This window comes from Syngnathus typhle, linkage group LG3, assembly GCF_033458585.1.
Source record: "Syngnathus typhle isolate RoL2023-S1 ecotype Sweden linkage group LG3, RoL_Styp_1.0, whole genome shotgun sequence".
Taxonomy (NCBI): Eukaryota; Metazoa; Chordata; class Actinopteri; order Syngnathiformes; family Syngnathidae; genus Syngnathus; species Syngnathus typhle.
Genome location: NC_083740.1, coordinates 159,064 through 180,914, shown reverse-complemented (window position 1 = coordinate 180,914; position 21,851 = coordinate 159,064). Strand labels below are relative to the sequence as shown.

Sequence of the window (21,851 nt, the reverse complement as noted above, 5' to 3'; positions counted from 1 at the left end):
TTCCACACTTGGGCCGAGCATGCATCCATTGCACTCCAGCTTTAGCGTAGTACCCACAATTCATTGCGGATTTGACCAGAATAGCGGCAAACTGGAGGCAACGACGCTCCTTTGCCGTCTTTAATCTAGTCAAATAGCCGTATCGTGTCGTCGCCGTACATTAGCATCCTGAAGATTTGGGCCAGCCCACACACTCAACGCAACGTGGATTTAAGAGTGCGAGAGCGTTTGGACAGGGCCAGGAGAATCATTGCCGCTTAAGACTGGAAGCCCGAGTACAGTATTCACTTTACTCTACTACTTGAAAGTTTTGAAATCCTTTTTAGCACCAAAAAGGCTCAAAACAAACGAACCAGTGTCGCCATGTTTCATGACGCAGTTCCAACACGGTCGCTTAGTCAATGACGTAACAGTCCCTTATATTTCAAGAGTCCATCGTTTTTTGGAACTGTATTTCAACCACTTTATCCGAGATGAAAATGGACAGCACGTAAGGTTTGTATTTCGTGCAAGGGAGTCATCTTAAAACCGTCTCGATTCTGTATTTGCGGGCGCACTTCTACAAGGTGTACACTTCGTCGAGGACCCTAGGCCTTTTGGTATCAGAGTATTTGGACAGGGCCCTCGTTTTTGACGCGCGACGCATGCTGGGAAAGTGCGAGGCAGGCCGCCCGGCCCACAGTCGGTCTGCACGCCCGCCCGCTCGCTCGCTCGCCAGCCTGCCTGCTTTCGTCGTCGTCGTCGTCATAGGCGACCTCGCCGGCCCTCCTGCCCCACCCTCAGCGAAGCTCCAGAGGCCGGCTGGGAGTCGTACGAGCTTGACTTGGGCCACCACCAGTGAGTTGCAACTCCTCCGGCCCTGTGCAGGAGTCCCTCCCCCGCGTCATGGAAGCTCTCGTCGAGCGCGTCAAGGTGCGTCAAAAAGACTTTCTTGTCCTTTCCGACAGAAGAGGGAGGAGGAGGAGGGGACGACGACACCTGCCTGCTGTCAACGCGAGCCCAACTTGTGGCTCGGCCCGGCCCAGCCGATTCGGCTTAGTTGCGCAACTAGCCGCGGCGCCTATCCGATTGCTAGCCTAAAGATGCTCGCCTATCCGTGCGCCCGTCCGCTGCCGTTTGACGACGACATTGACGCGTCACGTTTGTTTGGCTCTTGGGCTCTCTTGGAGCGGCGCAAGTAAGCACTTTGTGCCTTGAGGTCGCGGAGAGGGAGGGAGGGAGGAAACGCGGAAATGACCCGCTCGACTGTGTGTCGTGAGCTAGGCGCTACGCGCTAATCTTCGCCGCCGGCCCATTCGAAGCGACTTGTTGAGCAGTCATGTTTGCTCCTGACACTTAACCCAAGCAAAGTGAAGCGACGGTTTGAGCACGAGCGGAGGAGCACATCCGAATGCCGCTTTGCTTCCGCTTCTGGCAACACACCGAAGACCTGCTCCGGACCATCTGAGGCTTCCGAATGCTTCATAGGCCACTGATGCTAAAGCGCAACCGATGCTAAAGCGCAACCTGCATGTATTTATTTAGTTGACACACTTGACAACTGGATTAAAGAGGGTGGCAAGCACGTGCGCCTCACCGTGTAGCGCTTGCTTGCCTCCGGAGTTCTCGTGTGGAGTTTGCATGTTCTCCCCGTGCCTGCTGGCGACGGGTTCTTTTCATCAGGTTCTGGGTTTGAACTTGACACGCACTAACAAAAGAAATGACCGGGCAGTGGCCAAATGTTCCAAATGGAACATTCCATAATCAAGAATGTGGCGATTCCATCGTCTATTTGTGAAAATTGTTCCCGTCGGGTCGGCATGGATGAACTCGCTCGGGGTGGCACGGCACGGCTCGCCCGGCTAACGGCGAAGCCTGAAACGTCTTTGCGGAGCGCTAGTCGTTGGATTTGATCGACTCGCGAGTGGAATGGGGTGACTGATGGCGCCGCTGACACCTTTCTCATCTGCGCGCCAGGTGTAGCGGGACGAACGAGTCGCCATGGAGCCTGACGTCATCCGGCTGTACTCGTCGTCCCCGCCCCCCATGGAGGACGCGGAGGAAGAAGAGGAGGACGACGAGTTTGGCGACTTTTCATCTGTGTCGGCCGGCGAGCCGGATGCCCCCGCCGGCCTCGCCTCCTTCGCCACCCCGCCGCTGGAGCTCTTCAACGGCGTGCCGGTCGCACGCCGCGACGTCAAGGCCAACGGCGTGGCTCCCGGAAGCCATCCGGCGCCCGTCGGAAGCCGCGACCGGTCGGACGAGAAGAGGCCCGACTGTCCTGTGGCGGGGGTCGACGGCGAGATCATCACAAACGGATTCGCGGACGTGGAGTCGGGTCCGCAAACATTTGTCAGCCGCCACGACAATGCCGAAGGGGACGCCGGCGGTTCTGAGGCGGAGTTTGCTGATTTTGCCGCTTTCTCGCACTCGGGACACCACCGGGGGGGATGTGCTGCACACAGAACTGCCGCTCAGCCGGACGGCGAACAAAGTGACTGCGCCACCGGTGGCGAGCGGGGCGCCGGTAGCGTCCGCTGCCAAGCTAGCAATGGCATTCGTCACCACGTTGGCGTTGAATGGATCACTGTCGACGACACGAGCGTCCACAACGATAGCGGCCACAACGATAGCGGCCATAACGATAGCGTCGACAACGATAGCGTCGACAACAATAGCGTCGACAGCACGAGCGTCAGTGACGCAGGTCCTGACAGTGTCCGTGTCGACGGCGGTCCCGTGGGCAACGCTGGTGTCGACGACGCCCGCGTCTCGGCGGACGGCGGCTCGTCGGACGGGCGGACCTCAGACACGGAGACGTCGTTCGGCCAGCCGCTGTCCACGGACGGCCTGGAGGAGTGCGGCGGCGACCTGAGCGCCACAGGCTCGCCGCCCCTCTTGCGGGAAGAGAACGCCGCCCTTGCCGATCGCAGCCAGCTCGACGAGGACGGCGAGGAATTTGGGGACTTTGGAGCCGCGGGCCCGTTGGGCGAGCAGGCCTTTGCCGGCTCCAACTGCCGCGAAGCCTGCGATGACTTTGGCGACTTCAAAGCCCCCAAAGCTGACGCCGATGAAGAGGGAGGAGCCTCCTTTGGCCATTTTGCAGCCGCCCATGCCAGATGGAGCGCCTTCGGAGAGGAGACGGAGGGCGCGTTGGCCTCCGCCGATGCGTCGTGGGCGCCGTTTGGCTCGGACGACGTCGTCTCAGAGGCCCGGACCCCCGCCGTGGAGCAGGACGGGAGTAGATCCTCGGTGAGTGGAACCCGTCCCGAGCATTCGGGCCAAAGAGTGCTTGTTGTTTTCCAAAGTCAAATGGGTGGGATGCTTGCAATTTAGGCGGAGGACAATTTTCAACAAGTGCTGAAAATCATGTGGGATGCATTTGATGATGCGTAGTTGCGGATGAATGCTCGAGCGCAATCTTCGACGCCGTTGGCTGACTTTGCTTGGTGCCACGTTTGCAGGAGACACCGTGGACTCGAGTGGAGAAGTTGTTGGAAGCGAGCTTTCCCCGGGCCGCAGATGGCGCCGGCGAGGAGCAGGTGGCCTCGCTCAAGACGCTTCTGGAGGCCGCCGGCAGGTGCGCTGTCCACACGCCGGCTCTTCTCAGGCAGGCAGGCAGGCAGGCAGGCGTCACCTTGTCCCTTGTGGTTTGTGTAGCGCGCTCGGTGGCGGCGTGTGGCCGCGGCTGCGAGATGTCCACCAGGCGGTGGGCCTCAGGCATCAGTGGGGCGGCTCCTACTGCAACAAAACGCTGCTGGCCTGCCTCGGCATCGACACGCGCAACATTGTGAGTTGTGGGCAGCTTTCCCTTCAAAGCCAAATTGAGTGAGTGAGTGAGCTCCAAGTGCTCCCTCCTTGATTTTGATTGCACGTGAAACTTTCAGCTGTTCACCGGACAGAAGAAGCAGCCGCTCATCGTGCCCGTCTACGCCGCCAGCCTGGTGAGAGAGAGAGAGAGAGAGAGACAAAAATATGGCCACACGCAGCAGCACCGCTGGTGTCACCCGCGAGTCCTGAGGACTCTAGCGCTCGCTCAGCCCATCCCAGTGTTAAAAAGAATTTAGCCTTTCATCACTCCTGTGTGTGTGTGTGTGTGTGTGTGTGTATTTTGACGTCCACAGGGCATGTTGGAGCCCACCAAAGAGCCAGCCAAGCCCGTCTCGGCGGCAGAGATGATCGCTTCCATCGCGCAAGCGCCACCGGCAACGGCGGCTCAGGGCCCCTCGGATGGCGTCCAGGTGAGGAGAGGCAGGCTGGGCTGGGCTCAGGATGGGGCTGAGCTCAGGACGGGGCTCGGGGCTGGCCGCTCTGACGTCTGTGGTGCTGGTTCCCTTCAGGAGGCGCTCCCGCCCGTCCAGTTCGACTGGAGCAGCAGTGGCCTTACCAATCCTTTGGACGGTAGGGGGACACTCGGCAAACAAACATCCCACAAAAGCCGCTTTCCTTGCTCTCCTTGGTCCAGGCCTCCAAAAGCAAAGCAATTCAAATGAGGAGCGGCTGCTGGCCAAAGCATTGGCCTTTGCGTGCACCCGACCGACCCCGTCGTTGACTTTGCTTTGCGTCTTTGCTGTATTTGGATGACGGCCTTTTCTTTGCGTGCTTTCTTTTCCTCCCTCCCTCGCTCGCTCCGGCGCCTTTGATCTCGCCCAATTCTGAAGGACAGTCTTTTTAGTCTTTCTTTTTTTCCGCCCGCTTTCCCACCCACCACGGGAGACGCGCGCCTCTCTCTCTCCTCGCGGTCGTAGTCGGTTTGGCTCAGAACAGCTCACTGGCGGCCCTAATGAGGCCCGTCTGGTTTTCTCTTCTTCGCCCTCCTGCGCCGCCGCTTGTCGTGGTCGCGCACGCTCGCCGGCCCGCAGCCAGCGGCGGCTCCTTCCTGCTAAACCTGGACTTCTTCGGTTCTGTCGACGACTCCGGCTCGTCCTGCTCGGCCGCCATCCCAGGTCAGCCGCCGTCTCTGGCTTTCCGCCGTGTCTCGCTTTCCCCCGCGTTGCGTCCGTCCGTCCGTCCGCCCTCCGCCGCCGCTGCTTTCCGCCCCGGCAACTTTTGCCGTCCGTCTCTCCCGCAGGTGTGGACCCCGAACTGGTGGAGCTGACCACGGCCAAGATGGAGTCGGGCGGCGCCGGCAGCCGCGTGGCAGACGCCTTCGCCCGCCTCATGTCCACCGTGGACAAGACCAGCACCTCCACCAGGTAGGTGGGCCATGGAAAATGTGGCCATCATTTTGATGGTTGGCAATATGGTGTAAAACTCCCATTTCTGTTCAATCACTTGCAATGAGAGCGTGAATTTTTGAAGGAGGACGCGTAAGGACGAGAAGCTGAGCTCGGAGGCGGCCGAGGTGATCTGCGGCCTTCCCGACCTGTCCTTCATGACGGCCAAGGTTCTGATGTTCCCCGCCACGCTGGTGCCGCTCTCCGCTTCGGCCACTCCTGACTGAAGTGCGCACAGGCCGCCTGCTGGCGTCGGCCCTAGTTTTCTCTCCCCCACCCCCCCACCCCTTTCTTTTTGGATTGAAGGCATTTATCGTGGCAGAGGAGGTGTGGGACTGCTGGCTCTTTCCACGTTGGCGGTGTGCGTGTGTGTATATAATCAGGGAAGGAAAAGTGGCGTTGATTATCAATATCCGACCAATCAATCTGTTATCGATCCACGCATCTATTTATGGACTTTGGCTGCTCTGCCCACCCGCTGCTGACTTTGAAAGGGCCGGTTGGCGTGTGTTGCGCCCCCTGGTTCCCAACACTGACACTGTGGCGACGAAGGGACCAATGAGTGTGCGCGCACCTCAAGATAAATTGTCTATGAAAGATGCAGGAATAGTTCTTATGGAAGAAAATAGCACTCGTGTGTGTGTGTGTGTGCGCGTGCGTGTGTACTTGACTTTTAGTCTACACAAATTAAAGTAATTTAAGAGAAAAAAAAAGGGAACTCGTGGTCTCCCACATTCCAATATATACAAACACTGTACCACTGATAGATTTTGTGGAATATGGGGATTCGAAAGTTGGTTGTCTTCTGTTATTTTTGCGTCCGTCTCCGTGGTCAACTTAAGCCGGGCGGGGCGGGGCGGAGTCTGCTCCGCGTTTTGCCATCCTGAAATCAGCATCATCCTGGCATGTTCATCTTAGTTTCAGCGGTTGTAGTAGCTCGTCCTTTGGGGAATCAATGGGGCTTGGACTTGAAGCGAACTGCGGAAGCCATTTTCAAACTGTTTTTGGTGTCAGGTAAACGTCAGCGATGGTGTTATTGGCACTAACCACGTTTTCAACCAAATCCTTCGGTCACGTGACTAAGCTTTGTCAGAGTAATCCAATTGGTTTGGAAGTTCGGCGAATTTGAGTGACTCATCCGATTTGTCGCCGCCGACGGACGACAGCACAGCACATTGAGTTCGAAGACGGCCGGCTGTGGCAACGCTGCTTGACGTCCGCGCCTGACTATGACGTAAGCATGTCTGGCGCGCGAGTTTGACGGGTGCGCGCCCCACCAGCGAAACATGATGGCGGCCGGCTGTTTTCTGACGACATAACGGCGACGTGCAGCGCACAATGACTGCGGCCGCCAGGCGCCAGTCGTGCTTCCTGTGCGACCTGCCCCGTATGCCGTGGGCCGTCATCTGGGACTTCAGCGAGGCCGTGTGCCGGGGCTGCGTCAACTACGAGGGAGCCGACCGCGTCGAGTCGGTTATCGACGCCGCGCGCTTGCTCAAGCGGGCCCACGGCCTCCACGAGGGACGAGGAGGAAAACCCCCGCCGCCGCCGCCCACCGTCAGGGAGCTCGCCTCCTCCCGCTGCCCGCTAACCGACGGGCCGCCACCGCCTCGCCTCGGCCCGGAGTACCAGACGTCGAGTGCGCCGACGGCCGCGGCTAGGCTCGTCAACGGATTCCCCAAAGCCGACGAGCCGCCCGAGCTGAAGCGCCAGAGTCCCACCAACGTCAACGTCGGCCAGCAGCGTCTGCAGGACAACATGGTAGCGGACAAGGGCAGAAGCGCGCGCGAGCTCGAGGCCAGGTTCGCCAAGGAGCACGTGGCCGCCGCCGCCGCCGCCTCCAAGACAGGTGTGGTGACGTCATGACAACCGGAGGAGCGCTGCCGTCATGTCTTAAGCATTTTCCCCTCGGCTCGCTTTTTGAGGCCAGTCACTGCTCCTCCGTTGTCGCAGCCGAACGATTTGACAATGGAGCGTCTCATCATCGATTCCTTCCGATCGGCCGATAAATGATTGTGCTGTCCATTCCGCCGTCGTCCGTTCTCGGCAATTCTTGGAGTATTTCTTCGCCACCTCCTGCTTGAAGGAACCAACGTTTGTTTCTTTTGAACATCCACATTGGGTCCAAACGCACGAATCGGGCACGCCAGACAAAGTGGAAACAGAAAGCGCTCGCTCGCGCGCGCGCTGCGCTCTCTTTGACGACGGTTGTTTGACCGACTGCCAGTCTGGTCGGCATTTCAAATTTCCTCTGCCCGCCCGCGTATTTTATTTGGGCTTGATGGGAAGGAAGGGCAACATGGCTTCAAAAATGTCTCTGCAAGGCAGCCGCCATTGGTTGAAAGAGCTGAAAGTATGGCGTCAAGTCTTCTGATTTTTCTCGTGTTGTCCTTCAGAGCGGGCCAAGCCCCCGCGGGGCACCAAGAGGAAGGCGTCGCCCGAGCCAGACGGCCAAGGCTCGGCACCCAACTGCAACGTGGTGGAGAGTCCGCCGTGGTCGCCGTGGCCCAGCGAGGCGCTTACGACGGGCGCCGCCCGGCTTCTCGTCTGCACTCTCCCCCCCTGAGGCGGCCGCGCCACCGCACGCTCAGTCACCCGTCGCCGCGCTCATCAACGGCGAAGGCGCCGCCCCGCACGGGCGGGCGCCGGCGGGCGGCGTCCCACTCGGCTGCACGCTGTGCCGGGAGCGGCTGGAGGACACGCATTTTGTTCAGTGCCCGTCCGTCTGTGGCGTCGCACAAGTTTTGCTTCCCGTGTTCCCGTGCCAGCATCAAGACGCAGGGCGCCGGCGGGGAGGTGTACTGCCCCAGCGGGGGGCGCTGCCCTCTGGCCGGCTCCGACCTGCCCTGGGCCTTCATGCGGGGCGAGATCGCCACCATCCTGGCCGGAGACGTCGAGGTGAAGAAGGAGCGGGACTCTTAAAAGCCATCTTCTCGTTACCCAGCCGACTTGTTTTTTGTTTTTTTCCTCCACGTTCTCTTTGTACCTTTTCCAACAGCATCGATCGCAGCGGGCGCTCAGCCAATAAAAAGAACCCTACCACGCCGATGGTGTTGTTCGATCTATTCCCAGATCTTTAATGCTGTATGCTAACAGTAATTACCAAGAGGCAGCCTTCACAGGAGAACTACTTCAAAGACGGATACACAGCTATGGAGACTTCTCTGTGAGATTGCGCAGGAAGGTTCAAGTGGCGCCACCACCATGGTTCCTGCTCTTCCACTACTACTCTGCTTACCCTAGCTGTGTGATAGATCGATCATGTGTGACCTTGTAGTCTTAACTGAGAGCGAAACAAGAAAGCCAGTGAAGCAAGAGAACAGCTTTGTGTGCTTGAGGCCCTGTGAGATCAGGGCGAGCGAAAGAAACGCTCTCGGGCTCGACCTGTTTGCTTGCGGTCGTTGTGGCGACGGCGGGCGCCTGACCTGAGCCGCTTTCAGCGCCCTCTGGTGGAAACAAAAGAAGCATGTCGGCACGGTGGGAGGCGTACACTTTACGCGCAGCGTCATACAATTGAGATGAAGGAAGTCGCTGGGAATCGCAGTCCTGACTACTACTATTATATTCATATCTTAGCTCAAACCTTCAAATGATTGCGCAGTAAAGCTCGCAAAAACGAAACGACCGACTTCCTTGCGATGGCCGTGCGTTGCCCCTCCCAAGATGGCCGCCATGTGGCACGACGGGTTGCTCGCGCGCGCTGTCCGCGCCGCCGGAGGTCACCCCGACCCGGAAGCAGTGTGGCGCGCTGGTGGCGATGATCGGCGGCGGAGCTTGCGGGAGGCTCCTGCGGGGGTCAGCCTCGCGCTGGCCCCGTTGCTGGGTGCTCGAGTGCCGCCTGGGGTCGTCGTACCCCGGAGGCGGCGGTGGCGGCGGCGGCGGCGGCGGCGGACCCGCCAACGTGTTCGACCGAAGCATGAAGAAGAGGCAGAAGGAGTGGGCGAACGCAGTCCACGACTCCCACAAGTACGACTACCTCAGAGAAGAGGTGAGCGCGGCAGGGGTCGGCCGGCCGGCCGCGGAATATTGCACCAAATTGCAAATAGGTTGTGGCCTATGGCAAGCCCCGAACAGTATGTGCCTCGCGCAGCCGCCCAGAATTGAAAAAGGAAAAGAATGGCTGCGTGTCTTTCTTAAAGCATGTTCGCGACAAGTGCTCGGCCAACTTGCCAAAAGCGCTGAAATGACCGGGACAGCATGCCAAGCAAGCAAATGAGTGACGCAACACCTCCACAAGTTGCTTCTCTGTAATCTACTTACCTACTCAAAGGTTACCTGAAAAGATGATGTCCTCAAACTACTAGCTTGTTTCCAAAAAGCCGCAGTCATGGTTAAATTGCCCCAACATATTTTTGCTTTCAGCACCTTGTTGCGCTTCCAGATGGTTTACCGATGCTTGACGTTGGATCGCTATTGTTTGTGTGCGTGCAGGTCGGCGCTCGAGTGGCGGATCGCGTGTACGACGTGGCCAGGTGACGTCCCGCCTCCCGTGAGACCAACCACGCACTCGTGCGCACACGCGTGACCTTTTTTGTCGCCTGCTGGTCCTCGCAGGACCTTCCCGCTGGCCTTGGAGATCGGCGCCGGACGAGGCTACGTTGCGCAACATTTAAGCAAGGTAGGCGATGGTTCCGCGACTCGTTGACATTTAAATCTCGATTCCCCCCAAAATAAAAAGAAGTTGCGGCAAGGGGACGACGGTGAGCACGAGTGGGCTTTGGCGCCAGTGTCCTGCTTTTGACGGCCGCTTGTGCTTTAGGAGACGGTGGAGCATTTGCTTTTGACCGACATCTCCCAGAGCGCCCTGGTACGTCGCCGACTTGTAGTTTGAGGAGTTGCGGCCGTTGCCTCACCTCCCGTGCGCGCGTTTGTCTCCAGAGGCAGAACGCGGGCGGCGACATGCGCTGTCACGCGCTGGCTGCCGACGAGGAGTTCCTTCCTTTCCGGGAGAATTCTTTCCACCTGGTGCTCAGCAGCATGAGGTGACGAGGCGCCGAGGACCGACGGGCCCTCTGGTCGGTCGGTCGGTCGGTCGGTGCCGCTGACTTTGGCTTTGTGTCCCCCCTGGCAGCCTGCACTGGGTCAACGACCTGCCCGCCGCGCTCGGCCAGGTCAGTCGCCTGAATATTTCAAGGAAGGAAGGAAGGAAGGAAGGAAGGAAGGAAGGAAGGAAGGAAGGAAGGAAGGAAGGAAGGAAGGGCCGGCCTTCCTTCCTTTGATGGCTAAAGTTGTGGCTCTGGTTTGGCCATTTTGCCACCGGAGGGAGGCTTTTTCCAATTTTGCGTGCTCTGGCCCGCTCCGCTTCAGATCCACGGCGTCCTGAAGCCCGACGGCGCGTTCATCGGCGCCATGGCCGGGGGCCAGACCTTGTACCAGCTGCGCTGCTCGCTGCAGCTGGCCGAGACGGAGCGAGAGGGAGGATTGTCGCCGCGCGTCTCGCCCTACGCCGCCGTCGCCGACCTGGGCAACCTGCTGGGACGGGCTGGCTTCAACCTGCTCACCGTGGTGACCTTTCGCTCATGATTGAACAGGCTCGGGTCAGTCCGCGTCAAGGGGTAAATCCCCAAGCTTTGTACTTCTCAGGACACTGACGAGGTGCAGGTGAATTATCCCAGCGTGGTGGAGGTGATGATGGACTTGCAAGGTAAGCCACGTTGCCTTGGCCGCGTCACCTGCTTGACACGCACCCCACGTGTCGTTGAGGTATGGGCGAGAGCAACTGCGCTTGGAACCGCCGCTCCATGTTGCGTCGAGACACCATTTTGGCGGCGGCGGCTGTTTACCAAGGTCCGTGGCAAGCGGATGGAAGGGATCGGCCCGGCTAGCGCACGCACGCACGCACGCACGCACGCTGTCCGTGTCCAACTTTGTTTGTGCGTGTGTGTGTGGCAGAAATGTACGGCGAGGAGGACGGCTCGGTCCCGGCCACTTTTGACGTCCTCTACATGATTGGCTGGAAAGCTCACCGCTCTCAGGTGAGTGAGTCATGGCACACCTTTCCTCAGCATGGACTGGTGACCGACCACGTTGTCTCTTTGTGTTTCGCTTGCTTTTTGCCTGCAGGCCAAAGCGGCTAAGCGAGGCTCGGCGACCGCCTCCTTTGGAGATTTGTCCAAGATCGGGCGCAAGGACGACGCTGGCGAGTGAAATGTGGTGCGTTTGTGTCCAATTGCAGAAGCCCGCTGCAGCTGTCAAGATGTGAGCGTGAGTAGCTGGCGGAACGTTCAGCAAACGTCTCCAAAGTGGCTACCGGAGGCACTTGATTTGTTTTTGTGTTTTTCCTTTATCGCATTTCTTCGCTCACAACCTGACAAACTATTTCAACTGTGTTTTTCCTCAACCAATGAATAAATGTTGGTCCGATCGAAGGCTTCTGTGTTTTTGCTACCCGAAATCATAACGTAGCTCCGTTTAAGTTGAATGGGAGCGCAGCTTTTGTAGTTGAACTATGACGCGTGGCGGCACGTGACTCCGTTGCCATGACAGCCGTTGGGAAAAAAATGGAGTTGAACAATGACGCGTGGCGGCACGTGACTCCGTTGCCATGACAGCCCTTGGCTGTTGAAGTGCAAGCGGGCGTGCGAGCCAGAGCCAGCGAGCGAGCGAGCGCCTCGTTAACTCGCGTCCCGGCGCTTTAAGACTGCTGTCCGTCCCGGCGCCTCTGGACTCGCACAGGGCGCCTCGCTTCTGGACACTTCGCCATGGTGAGGAGCCGTAGGCCGCTCTTTTGTTCTCCAATTTATGAAGCGACCGTGCGAAGAAGCTAGTTTAGGATTTGCTCCCGCAGTTTGCTCATCTTTGTGTGTGTGCGTGCGCGCGCGCGCGCATTCAGCTGCCCAAAAGTGAAAACGTGTCGAGGAAGAAGAAGAAGCCGACCAAGGGGGCAAAGTCGGAAGAAGCCGTGGACATCCTCTCTATGGAAGACATGTCCAAGGAGCAGGTAGCTCTCAGCTAGGCTAATGCTACTGGATAATGCTTCTTAGGTTCACGTGGTCAAACAAGGCGTGACTCATCTGCAGCTTCCGCACCGCCCGCCCGAGCATTGTAATGCGAGCCAATCTAACTGACCCATTGTTTATTTGTCAAAGTCTGCTTTATTGTCAATTTCTTCTTCACATGCCAAGACACAGAAAGAAATCGAAATGACGTTCCCACTATCCCACGGTGACAACACATAGTACACAATATACATACAAGTAAACAACTAGCCTGATAGGTTGATTTGAAAAGTGAGGCTTATCTCACACACACTAAAAGGCAAAAGTTGTCACATTATATCGTCCAACTTTCCACTTGCATGCCGAACACCCAGCTACGAATGTGCGCCTTTGGGGTAACGGAGGATGCTGTGCGCGTGCGCAGCTGGAGGAGCACGTGATCCGCCTGCGCGAGGAGCTGGAGCGCGAGCGCGAGGAGAGGACATTCTTCCAGCTGGAGCGGGACAAGATCCAAAGCTCGTGGGAGGTGAGCAAGCGCCTCCTGGAGGAAACGCGGGCGCAACTGGCCACCCGCAGCCGGGAGAAGGACGACGCCGACCGACGGCACCGTATCGAGATCAACGTGAGCCCGCCCGGCCTCTTGGCCCGGCCTCTTGACCCGCCGTCTCGTGACCCCCGTGCTTGCCCGCCGACCTCTTGACCCCTGTGCTTGCTCTTTTTCTATTCCTCTGCCTTCCTCCCTTCCTTCTTTGATCCGCTCCTCGTCGTGTACGCCGGCCGCCGCAGGTGTACAAGCAGAAGCTGAAGCACGTCCTGTCGGAGCAGCGGGCGGCGGCGGCTGACGAGAAGATGCGCGGCGGTGCGGTCGCGTGGCTCGCTCGCGAGCGCCACGCCGAAGCCGAGCTGCGTCTGCGCAGGCACGCGCACGACGAGGAGGCGGAGGCTCGCCGCGACGAGCTCGCCGGACACAAATGCGTCCGAGAGCTCAAACTGGTATGTTCTGAAAGTTTTGAAGGTGGTGCAAGACACGTGAGACTTTTTGCACTGTCCTCCACAGAAGCATCAAGTGGCGCTGATGGAGCTCAGCAACAACTACGACAAAAGGATCGCAGGTGAATTGGGTTACTCCAAAAGCCATGGTCATTATTTGAGAAAAACGAAGCAGAACCCACCTTTGGCTTCTCCGAGGCAGGAAATTGCTGCTGAGCTAACACTTGCTAATGGTCAAACGTTTTCCGTATCATCAAGAAATAAATAGCGCTGTCTGCTTACGCTGGTCGGAAAGAGCCGAGCCATTGTTTCTTCCGGAAGATTTTCATATTGCCTTGCAGAGGTGGAGGCCAAGTATGCCCAAAAGATGGAGCAGATGCGGCAGGCGGAGAGTCACAAGACGCAGGCGGCCCTGTCGGCGCTGGAGGACAAGATGAGCCGGCGGCTCCGGTCGCTGGCGGACCGCCGCCGCCAGAAGTTGGGAGCGGCCCGGGAATTCTTCGGCGCCGCGCAAAGCAAATTGGTGCACGACGGCAAAACGCTCCGAGCCGAGGCCTCGGCGGCCGCGACGTGTCGAGCCCGCGCCGAAGTTGGCCTGGACGAAGCGGAGAAGCGCAACGCGCATCTGGCCGCTTCCCTGCGGGAGGCCGAGCGGAACCTCCCGGGCCTCCGCCGCCGGCTGGAGGGCCACCGACGAGCTCGCTCCCAGCAGGCGGTACATTACCCCGCAACCCCTCCCTACCTCCCTCTCACTCTGTGTTGACGAGGTGCTTCTTGCGGATGTGTTCTTCAGGCCGGCGCCGCCCGTGTCAAGCAACTGGAGGAGCGGCTGGAGGAGCTGGTCCTGGAGCGAGACCTGCTCATCGCCGCCTTTGAGCAGGTGAGAGCGAGGGTAAATGTGGCGCCGGCGCTGTGGTGTTGCGTGCAGACGCCCCAGCCACCCGCTCCGCCCTGGACAGGTGGAGGAGGAGCGCGACGCGCTGCTGATGAACCAGACGCAGGTCCTGCTGGAGGTCCAGCAAAGGAGCGGCCTGAAGGAAATGCTGCTGGACCGCAAGATGGCGCTGCTGAGTCGTTCGGTGGACAAGACGGAGGCGCAGCTGCTGGCCGCGCTGGCCGCCGCCGACGGCACAGCGCCCGCCGACGGCACGGCGCCCGCCGACAAACTTGGGGTACGGCCACGGCTGGCTCGGCCTCGCTCGTGGTCGCCGTGACATCTCCTTCCTCCTTGCAGGAAACGCTGGAGTCCAAAAGGGCCACCATCAGGACGCTGCAGGAAGATCTAGATCGGCAATGTCACGTAAGTGTGTGTGTAGGGAAGCGATTGAAGAAAGTGTTTCGAGCCCCTTGTCCCTTCAGGAGTACGCCGCTTTGGCGGGGACGTGCCGCCACGGTCTGGACGCGCTGGGCGTCCCGTCCTACCAGTTCCCGCTAGCAGACGTGCCGCTCGTCCTTGGACAGCACGCGCACTAGTTGCACCTGCCTGGGCTGGGCGCTGCCACTCTTCCTATTTTTTTTTCTGCTTTTGGGCCCCTTTTCGATTTGGGAAGAAAGTCCAAAGTCAGCGAGACAAGTACAAAATTGATTTGCTGTTCTGGGCACAAATTGAGAGCAATAAAACACAGCCACGCAAGCGTCTGGCTCTCTCGTAACTTTATTGTGAAAAGGTCCCACGGGAGCAGGCGTTTAGCCGGTTCCGTGGCGACCGCTCTCGAAGACGCCTTTCTTGAAGAAAGGAGACAGCTCGCACACAGAGCGTTTGGACACAGGAAAGGCGCGCTGGTCGTCCTGCCGCAGCGGTGACCCGGACGACGCCGACATGGCCTCAAAGACGCTTCGCAGGTAGCGCTGCAACACACACGCCACCGTCACCAGTCTGCTGTGTGGAATGCGTGTTTTGCACCAAGTTGAGAGCCTTTGGGGTTACCTCCAGCTGATTCCTGCGTTCAGCAACCATTTTCTCATCTTTGTTTCCAAATAATTTCTTGGGAGGGAAGTCCAGAATTGCCAGCTGCAATGACATCATCCGTGACATCAATTCAAATAGCACGAAAAGGGCGGCAAGTGACCGACCGACCGACCTACCTGCGGATATTTCGACTTGAGACTCTTGTGCATCTCTCGAAAGCGGCTGTAGCGACGGAAGACTGTCCACGTCTCGTCCTTGACGCTCATCTGTCACAGCAAGAGCTCAACTTTGAGCGCTTCCAAGTGAGGCTGCTGGGGGGGGGGGGGGGGGGCAAATGGCAAGTGCGACCCACCTTGACCTCAAACTCAAAATGCTCATCCTTGCCCTGGCCTCGGAGGACGTAGCGAGGGATGCTGACACGGACGAAGCTTCCCTTGCCGGCACAATGAGGAGGAGGCTCGGCAACGCCGCTGCCACGCTGCCGGTCGGGCCACACGTAAAAGGTCACGCCGATGGTCAACTCCAGAAGCAAGTTCACTGGTACTTGGATCACCGAGCCCAGAAGACGTACAGCCCGGCTCAGCCGGCCCACTACCCAAATACCTACATGTGGTGACAGGTCCGGGTCCATCGCGGGACTGCTGGCGTTGAGGTTGAAGCGCTGTAACCTCCTCCGCTCAACCTCCTCTTCAACGTTGATCCTGTTTGGGGGGCGACATCGTCATAAGCGTCTCGCCCGAGGACACGACGACCCGAAAGTCAGGCAGAGCCGCCCCACCGACCTTACCGCGGACCTCAACTTCTGTACCTGTGGTCTGAGAGCGGAACGGCCACGTCACGCGTCGTCACCATGAGGCCCGTCGCCGGCGTGCTGTCGTCGGCGCCGGCCGCGCTAATCTCCTCCTCCCCTCGGCTGACGCGCCGACACAACTTCTGGCTCTTCGGCAGCGCCACCCTGTGGGACACATAAAAAGCGGTGGCGGCAGCAGCGGTGGGAAGTGGCTTTTCGCACGTCCGTACTTGACCAGCTCTTTTCTGTCCGTCGGGCACTTGGAATCCAGGCCCCGCTCTGGCTCCGGGTAGTCCTGGGTGTCGGGGACCAGGTGTCCTGTGTGTATCTGCTGCTTGTTGTGCCAGATCTCTTCTCCTTTGTCCTCCTGCAGTCGCTGCACCCGAAGCTTCTCGGCCAGGCCTGGAGAGTTTGGGTGTTCGGGGAGGTTGTCCAGGCCAGGAGAAGTGATAGGGGCCGGCGGCTGTTTCTCCTCCTCCTCCTCCTCCTCCTCCTCCTCCTCACTGCTAAAGAAAGTGACGGCAGCGGCGCCGCCTTTTTTGTGGCTCAGTTGCACCGCCTCCAGACGCTCCGGCTGTCGCGGCTCTCGGCGGAGCTCCTCTTCGGGCCCCGGGAGTTCCTGGTCGGCTCGTCTGAGCAGGTCAAAGCGCCGCTTCTCCTCCAGGAAGTCTCGGAGGCGGCTCTCCATGTCGCGGCTGCGGCGGCGCAGGCTTTCCTCCTGGCGCAGGATCCTCTGACGCGCCTCCTCCGACTCCTTGCGCTGGCTCTCCACCTCCCGCCGGAGGCGCTGCAGCTTGGCCTTCTCGCTGCGCTGCTTGGCCTCCATCTGCTTGATCTGATGCCTGGCCTCGCACAAAACGCATAGCGGCGGGTCTGTGATGGAGAGAGGCAGGCGAGTTGCCGCACCTACCTGGTCAGCTCCAGCCTGTCCAGCTCCTCGCGCTGCCGACACTCCAGCTCCCTCCTGGTGGCGCCGCGCAAAGCACACTTAGCATTTTCAACCTTTAGCGCAGGCAAAGCCAACGTGGAATTGGAATCGCGTCACCCCGGGTTGTAGAGCATGACTGCCGAGAGGTTGTCGCAGGACTTGGACAGGTCGCTCGCCGACAGGCCCAAGGTGGATGAGAGGCCGCTCTGCGGGGGGGGGGGGGGACACACGTGCCTGCCGTGTGACTGCGGCTGATGGCGCCAGCTTTAGCAGGGAAGAGGAACAAGTGCCCACCTTGCGCTTCTCCCGCAGCTTTGCCGCCTCTTTGGGGTGGTTGAAGCGGAACATGTTGGTCCTGCCCAGCAGGACCACGGCGCCTGCCAAGACAGCGGGTCAAATAAGCTTCTCAAGCTCGGGCCCCCGGAGCCCCCCCCCCCCACCACCACCACCACCTTGATTGAGCCGCGTGGGCGTGGCCACACGTCTCCCGTTGACGCAGCAGAGCGCGGCGGCCAGCGGCACCAGCGTCACCGTCCCGCCGCTGTTGTCAAACACGCAGTGCTGGCTTTCCACGTCGGCGCCGTGGACCACTGCGCCGCAGGGGTTTACAAATGAACCTTTCAATTTGTGCCTTCAGTTACTTTTCAAAAAGAACCGCCAGCCTGCGATTGCAACGCTGGCCATTTGGCAGCGTCCTCGCTCGCTCGCCCGCCCGCCGCCTTCTGAAAAGGAGCCGTAGAGCCAAGGCGGAAAAAGCCAGCCAGCCAGCCAGGCTCACCAATGTCCTGCTCCCCGGCGCCGTCCTCTCTGCCCACGTACGTCGGGCCCTCCTGACGTTGGCCAAAGAAGCACGTCAGACAGGGCAGAGCGCGTTGCCGGCGCCGACCTTTCGGACCTTGAGGTGGTAGAGGATGATGCCGGTGCTGAGGAGGTCGTCGTCGATGGCCAGGAGGTGAGGCAGCTCCGAGTCCAGGACCACGCCCGTGCCCTCCTTGCGCAGCGCCAGCGTCTCCTCCTGAGTGCCAACGGCGCTTGAGCGAGCAGCGGCAGAAAGAGCGCAAAGCAGTACCTTGAGGATGTTCTGTGTCTCACTCCACTTATTGGTCCACTCCTTTGTCAGCTCCAGCACCTGCACACACACAGCGAGCGAGCAGGAGACCCTCTCATCCAAGGCACGTAGGTCCAGCCAAAATGAGATGGATGGAACGTGTGCCGACCCTGGCTTCGCTCCGGTGCAGCTTCTCCTCCATGCTGAGCGCGGTGGGTGAGTCCAAGACAGCGACCTGAAAAAATGAGCACAGCCACGGAGGTGGCGTGGCGTGACGCGACGCCAAGGGGTGCCCCACGAGGCCTGTGCCCCCCCCCCCCCCCTCTCTCTCGCCCCCTCCCTCACCTGGTTGCCCCGAAGCAGAAGCGCTTTGAGTCGCGCGATCTCCGCCCGCAGCTCTCTGATCAGCTTGACGTTGGCATCTTCGTTGACAGTGGGCTTGTTGATGATGTTCTTGGCCCTGTTGGCGTAGCGCAGCGTGCTGAGCGTCTCGCCGTAGTTGACGTCGGCGGGGGACACGGCTGGGGAGGGCAAAGGAAAGGAGTTAGGTAGGGCTGTGGTTCGACCGGACTTTGACTGGACTTCAACTCCGACTCAACTTTGACTCGAGCGGCGTACTTGCGATCATGATGGTCTTGGAGTTGCCGCCCAGGCTGTCCTTCAGCAGCCACGTCAAGACGGAGTCTCTGTAGGGCACGAAGAGCGACTTCCTCTTCTGGCTGCCGTCGGCATCAGCGCAGAGGTCGGCTACGTGAGCCAAAAAAAGGGGGCGTCGCTGCGTGTGTCGCTGCGTGTGTCGCTGCGTGTGTCGCTGCGTGTGTCGCTGCGTGTGTCGCTGCGTGTGTCGCTGCGTGTGTCGCTGCGTGTGTCGCTGCGTGCGTCGCTGCGTGCGTCGCTGCGTGTGTGCCTTTTGAAATTTGCCGGCTGCGGGCTTCTGACCCAGGGCGGAGATGACGTTGCCGAGCGTGACCAGCGACTTGTTGATGTTGGCGCCTTCCTTGAGGCGGACGCCGGCGGCGCCGGTGGCGTCGGCGCGCTCGCTGCCCGCCAGATCCACCAGGTGGATCTTGCTCAGCGTCTCGCTGGGCATCTCGGCGTCAAACTTGGCCTGGACAACAAAACACGCATTTCCTTTTGACGCCAATGCTCTGTTTTGTCTTTGAAAGCTTTTTTTTTTTTTTTTTGCTGTTTTTTTAACTAATTGTGCGCTTTGCATTTAGTCATTTAAAAAAGAACAAGAACTCGTTTTGTTCAATTTCATGCGTAAAAAAAAATAACATGCAAGAAAACGACGTAGCGACACCAAAGGAACGCGATAGCAAATAGTTGGGTGTTTTTTTTAATTCGATCTAGTGCTGGCTGGCAAATGTTTTCCGGAAATGTCATCGGCCATTCTATGACCATGTCATTTCTTGGAAAGTCCGGCAGCCTTTCTGTGGAGAAGAAGGCCCACAACTGGAGCAGCCCAGCCCACTGACCATGTGAAAGGAGTGAAGAGCAGCCTGCCGCTGTGCTGCCGCCGGCCGGCTGCTGCTGCTGCTGCTGCCTGACAAAGTGCAAATTGAGGCGTATGCGCTGGCTGGCTGGCTGGCTGGCTGAGATGAGCCCACAAAAGGCCTGCGTTCTGTTCTATGATCACCTTCACATTGTCTCTTTTTCTTTTATGATGTGGTGCAAAGCAGGAGCCTTCACAGTCCACTCCAACAGACTGAACCGCTCAGTCTGTGTTTTTGGATTTTCAAAGCGCTGGCGGCGTGAAAACAATTTTGGTCGGAAGCAATTTGTATGCTTTGACAAAAATCAATGCTTGTTCAAAATGTTTCCAAATCTATTTTTTAATGCAAAAATTTTCAAATAATCTTATTTTCAATTCCATCGGTAACACATTGGTGCGTAATATTTTCCACGCTTTTGTTTGGGGGGTTTGAAACTTGCTCTCTTTTTTTTCACTGTATGGTTTGACAAGAATGTTTGGATTTTTCCGGACCTGCGTGAAGTTGACGGTAAAGATGGCGTGCGAGCGGCTGCTGGTGTCGTTCATGCCGGTGCTGGCGGTGGTGCGCTTGGTGTTTCCCGCCTCCATCAGCTCCTCCACGTCGCTGTAGTTCTGCACCAGATGCTTGGACAGATCTGGAGTCACACGGGCCGATCGGAACGACCCACCCCCGCGCTCGTGAGTACTGTTAGCGTTTCTTCTGGGTGACCATGCTGCTGCTATTTGTTTTCAAGGCCCCCATGGCTAACTAGCTCGAGGCTAACTAAGCTCCACGAGGCCCATATAAAGTTAAAGAAAGTCTGACCTTGGACGTAAGGTCCGTCCTTGGGGTGCTCCCTGACCCTCAGGTTGCAGGTCTGAGCAGACCTTTTCCTCAGAAGGTCCCTCACACGCTCGTTGTAGATCTCCAGGTAGCTGCGACGAGCCAACGGATGAGCGTCCCGGCCAGGCTAGGGGGGGGGTCCGTCGGCCGAGCGAGGCTCACCTGACTTCCGTGCGGAACGAAGCTTCGTCCCGTCGAGCGGCATCGTCGACGCGGCCGAACAACCCCTGGCAGATCCGTGGGGTCAGACCGGCGTCTCCCTGAAATGGTCACAATTTGCAAAATAGCAAAGGATGGCGACGGGCGCAACTGGCAACCCCCGAGGGTCCATCCTTCTGCTCTGAGTCTCATTTACCGTATTGCCCATCATGGTGTAGGACTTGCCGGAGCCCGTCTGACCGTAGGCCAAGACGCAGGCGTTGTAGCCCTCAAAGGCCGCCTTCAGCACGTCGCGGCCCAAATCTCGGAAGACCTGCCGAAGGCGCACAAGGGCTTATCCCACATCTTTTATCCCTCACAAAGGCTCCCCCCAATCTGCTCCAATTCAAGGACCCGATGACGAGTCGTCGGCGTTCTCGCAGCGAGGCCGGCAAATGAGCAGCAAGCCTTCACCTTCTCCTGCGTGACGAAGCCGGCGCTCCCAGAGTCGGCCGAGTCGTAGGAGAAGTCGTAAGTGAAGGTCTTGAGGGAGTCCCTGCTCGGGTCCCCCGCCGCGCCTTCCGAGAGCTTCGGGGGCAAAGTAGACCATGAGCTTTCAGACGCCTTTCCACACTTGACTGGCCGGCGGCGGTGGCGGCAGCAGACACCTTTGGGTTGGCGATGGAGGTTTTGGCGCCGTCCATCTTGATGATGCACTTGGCCGACAAATCCTTCTCCCTGGAAGAGCGAGCAACACACGTTGCGTCGGAGCGCCCGAACAAACAAACGGCCGGCCAGCCAGCCAGCCAGCCAGCCAGCCAGCCAGCGAACCCCCGAGCTATCTCAACTTTTTTCTCCACTGCTTGGGACTACGTTGGAAAAGACCATGATTGTCTGTCTGGCCGGCCATGGTCATGGTCATGGTGTGGAGGCAAAATGCTAAATAAAATTCAGCTCACTCAAACCTGCTGCTGTTTAAGATTCACCAGCTGCCGCGACAACATTTTACAGGAGGAAGGAAGGAAAGAAAGACAAATGGCCAAATTGTTCTTGTCATTATGATTGACTTGTGAGCATATGCTGCCATTTGGTGCGTGGCACAAAAGTACTGGGGTTGTTTTTCATTAGCTCACCGTTTGTTCATGGGTCGGACTCGGACAGCCACCCGAACCGACGCCATGGCTCATCCCGCTCCTGTCCGGTCCGGTCCGGTCCACTTGGCTGCTGTGGGGAGACGGAAGCTGTTTAGCCGCTAGCGGGAGAAGGACCGTCCATAAAACGCACCGGAGTAAAAAGAAAATGTTTTTTTTGCAGCAGCGGCAGGCAGGCGAACTTGTGACGTGCAGTACCCGGCAGGCAGGCAGTCCAGCGGCTGGAAGAAAACATTAGCCTGCTATGCTAGCAGAGCTGAGCGAGCGCAATAGCTGCGTGTCGATTGGCCAACAGGAGCCGGTGCCTCACGCGTCATCAGTGACGCTAGACTAGGCACACACAGACAGACAGATAGGTAGATAACCCCATCCAGCTTCGGAGTCGAACGTGACCATTGAGTTCAATCTGCACAAGTCAAGTTTGCATCAATAACCTAATGACGAAA

General features: G+C 58.8%; 5 protein-coding genes across 9 annotated transcripts; 4 read left to right on the top strand and 1 right to left on the bottom strand.

Annotated features, from left to right (window-relative positions):
* The first annotated feature begins 21 nt into the window (after positions 1–21).
* On the top strand, positions 22–5,908 carry aftpha (aftiphilin a). Of its 4 annotated transcripts, none has more exons than XM_061273251.1 (10): positions 22–495; positions 1,957–3,231; positions 3,444–3,559; positions 3,640–3,769; positions 3,867–3,923; positions 4,104–4,220; positions 4,320–4,380; positions 4,842–4,925; positions 5,051–5,174; positions 5,281–5,908. In XM_061273251.1, exons 2-10 carry the CDS (start codon positions 1,981–1,983, stop codon positions 5,420–5,422), a joined length of 2,082 nt encoding a protein of 693 aa, XP_061129235.1. In that variant the 5' UTR covers positions 22–495; positions 1,957–1,980; the 3' UTR covers positions 5,423–5,908. The 4 variants fall into 4 exon arrangements, with proteins under 4 accessions (XP_061129235.1, XP_061129234.1, XP_061129238.1 ...); XM_061273250.1 differs by lacking the exon at positions 22–495 and adding an exon at positions 611–912; XM_061273253.1 differs by lacking the exon at positions 22–495 and adding an exon at positions 956–1,177.
* Positions 5,909–6,125: 217 nt separating this feature from the next.
* Positions 6,126–8,243, top strand: LOC133150791 (interferon regulatory factor 2-binding protein 2-B-like). The gene is given in 4 exon segments (XM_061273294.1): positions 6,126–7,044; positions 7,592–7,740; positions 7,742–7,915; positions 7,917–8,243. Coding segments are annotated over 4 exon segments (1,035 nt in total). The 5' UTR covers positions 6,126–6,533; the 3' UTR covers positions 8,118–8,243.
* A 668-nt stretch (positions 8,244–8,911) lies between these two features.
* ndufaf5 (NADH:ubiquinone oxidoreductase complex assembly factor 5) lies at positions 8,912–11,563 on the top strand. 2 transcript variants are annotated; one of them, XM_061273269.1, is made up of 11 exons: positions 8,913–9,183; positions 9,627–9,667; positions 9,750–9,813; positions 9,955–10,002; positions 10,074–10,177; positions 10,267–10,306; positions 10,503–10,700; positions 10,779–10,839; positions 10,899–10,982; positions 11,088–11,170; positions 11,259–11,563. In XM_061273269.1, the coding sequence occupies exons 1-11, from the start codon at positions 8,953–8,955 to the stop codon at positions 11,340–11,342; spliced, it is 1,038 nt and encodes a 345-aa protein (XP_061129253.1). In that variant the 5' UTR covers positions 8,913–8,952; the 3' UTR covers positions 11,343–11,563. The 2 variants fall into 2 exon arrangements, with proteins under 2 accessions (XP_061129255.1, XP_061129253.1); XM_061273271.1 differs by lacking the exon at positions 10,899–10,982 and having other exon boundaries at positions 8,912–9,183.
* A 143-nt stretch (positions 11,564–11,706) lies between these two features.
* Positions 11,707–14,761, top strand: LOC133150775 (dynein regulatory complex subunit 4-like). The gene is made up of 10 exons (XM_061273265.1): positions 11,707–11,899; positions 12,028–12,135; positions 12,558–12,755; positions 12,920–13,126; positions 13,191–13,245; positions 13,465–13,838; positions 13,917–14,003; positions 14,083–14,295; positions 14,358–14,423; positions 14,483–14,761. Exons 1-10 carry the CDS (start codon positions 11,897–11,899, stop codon positions 14,594–14,596), a joined length of 1,425 nt encoding a protein of 474 aa, XP_061129249.1. The 5' UTR covers positions 11,707–11,896; the 3' UTR covers positions 14,597–14,761.
* Positions 14,760–21,825, bottom strand: kif16ba (kinesin family member 16Ba). Its single transcript, XM_061273245.1, has 26 exons — positions 21,539–21,825; positions 21,388–21,478; positions 20,923–20,992; positions 20,729–20,842; positions 20,472–20,588; positions 20,279–20,376; positions 20,099–20,208; positions 19,786–19,928; positions 18,738–18,906; positions 18,417–18,545; positions 18,144–18,319; positions 17,968–18,033; positions 17,820–17,879; positions 17,646–17,765; positions 17,529–17,580; positions 17,203–17,340; positions 17,045–17,127; positions 16,868–16,956; positions 16,733–16,786; positions 16,053–16,664; positions 15,841–15,987; positions 15,640–15,733; positions 15,385–15,510; positions 15,209–15,298; positions 15,051–15,134; positions 14,760–14,971 (listed from the first exon to the last, which is right to left on the bottom strand). The coding sequence occupies exons 2-26, from the start codon at positions 21,432–21,434 to the stop codon at positions 14,810–14,812; spliced, it is 3,150 nt and encodes a 1,049-aa protein (XP_061129229.1). The 5' UTR covers positions 21,435–21,478; positions 21,539–21,825; the 3' UTR covers positions 14,760–14,809.
* Between the last annotated feature and the right edge of the window lie 26 nt (positions 21,826–21,851).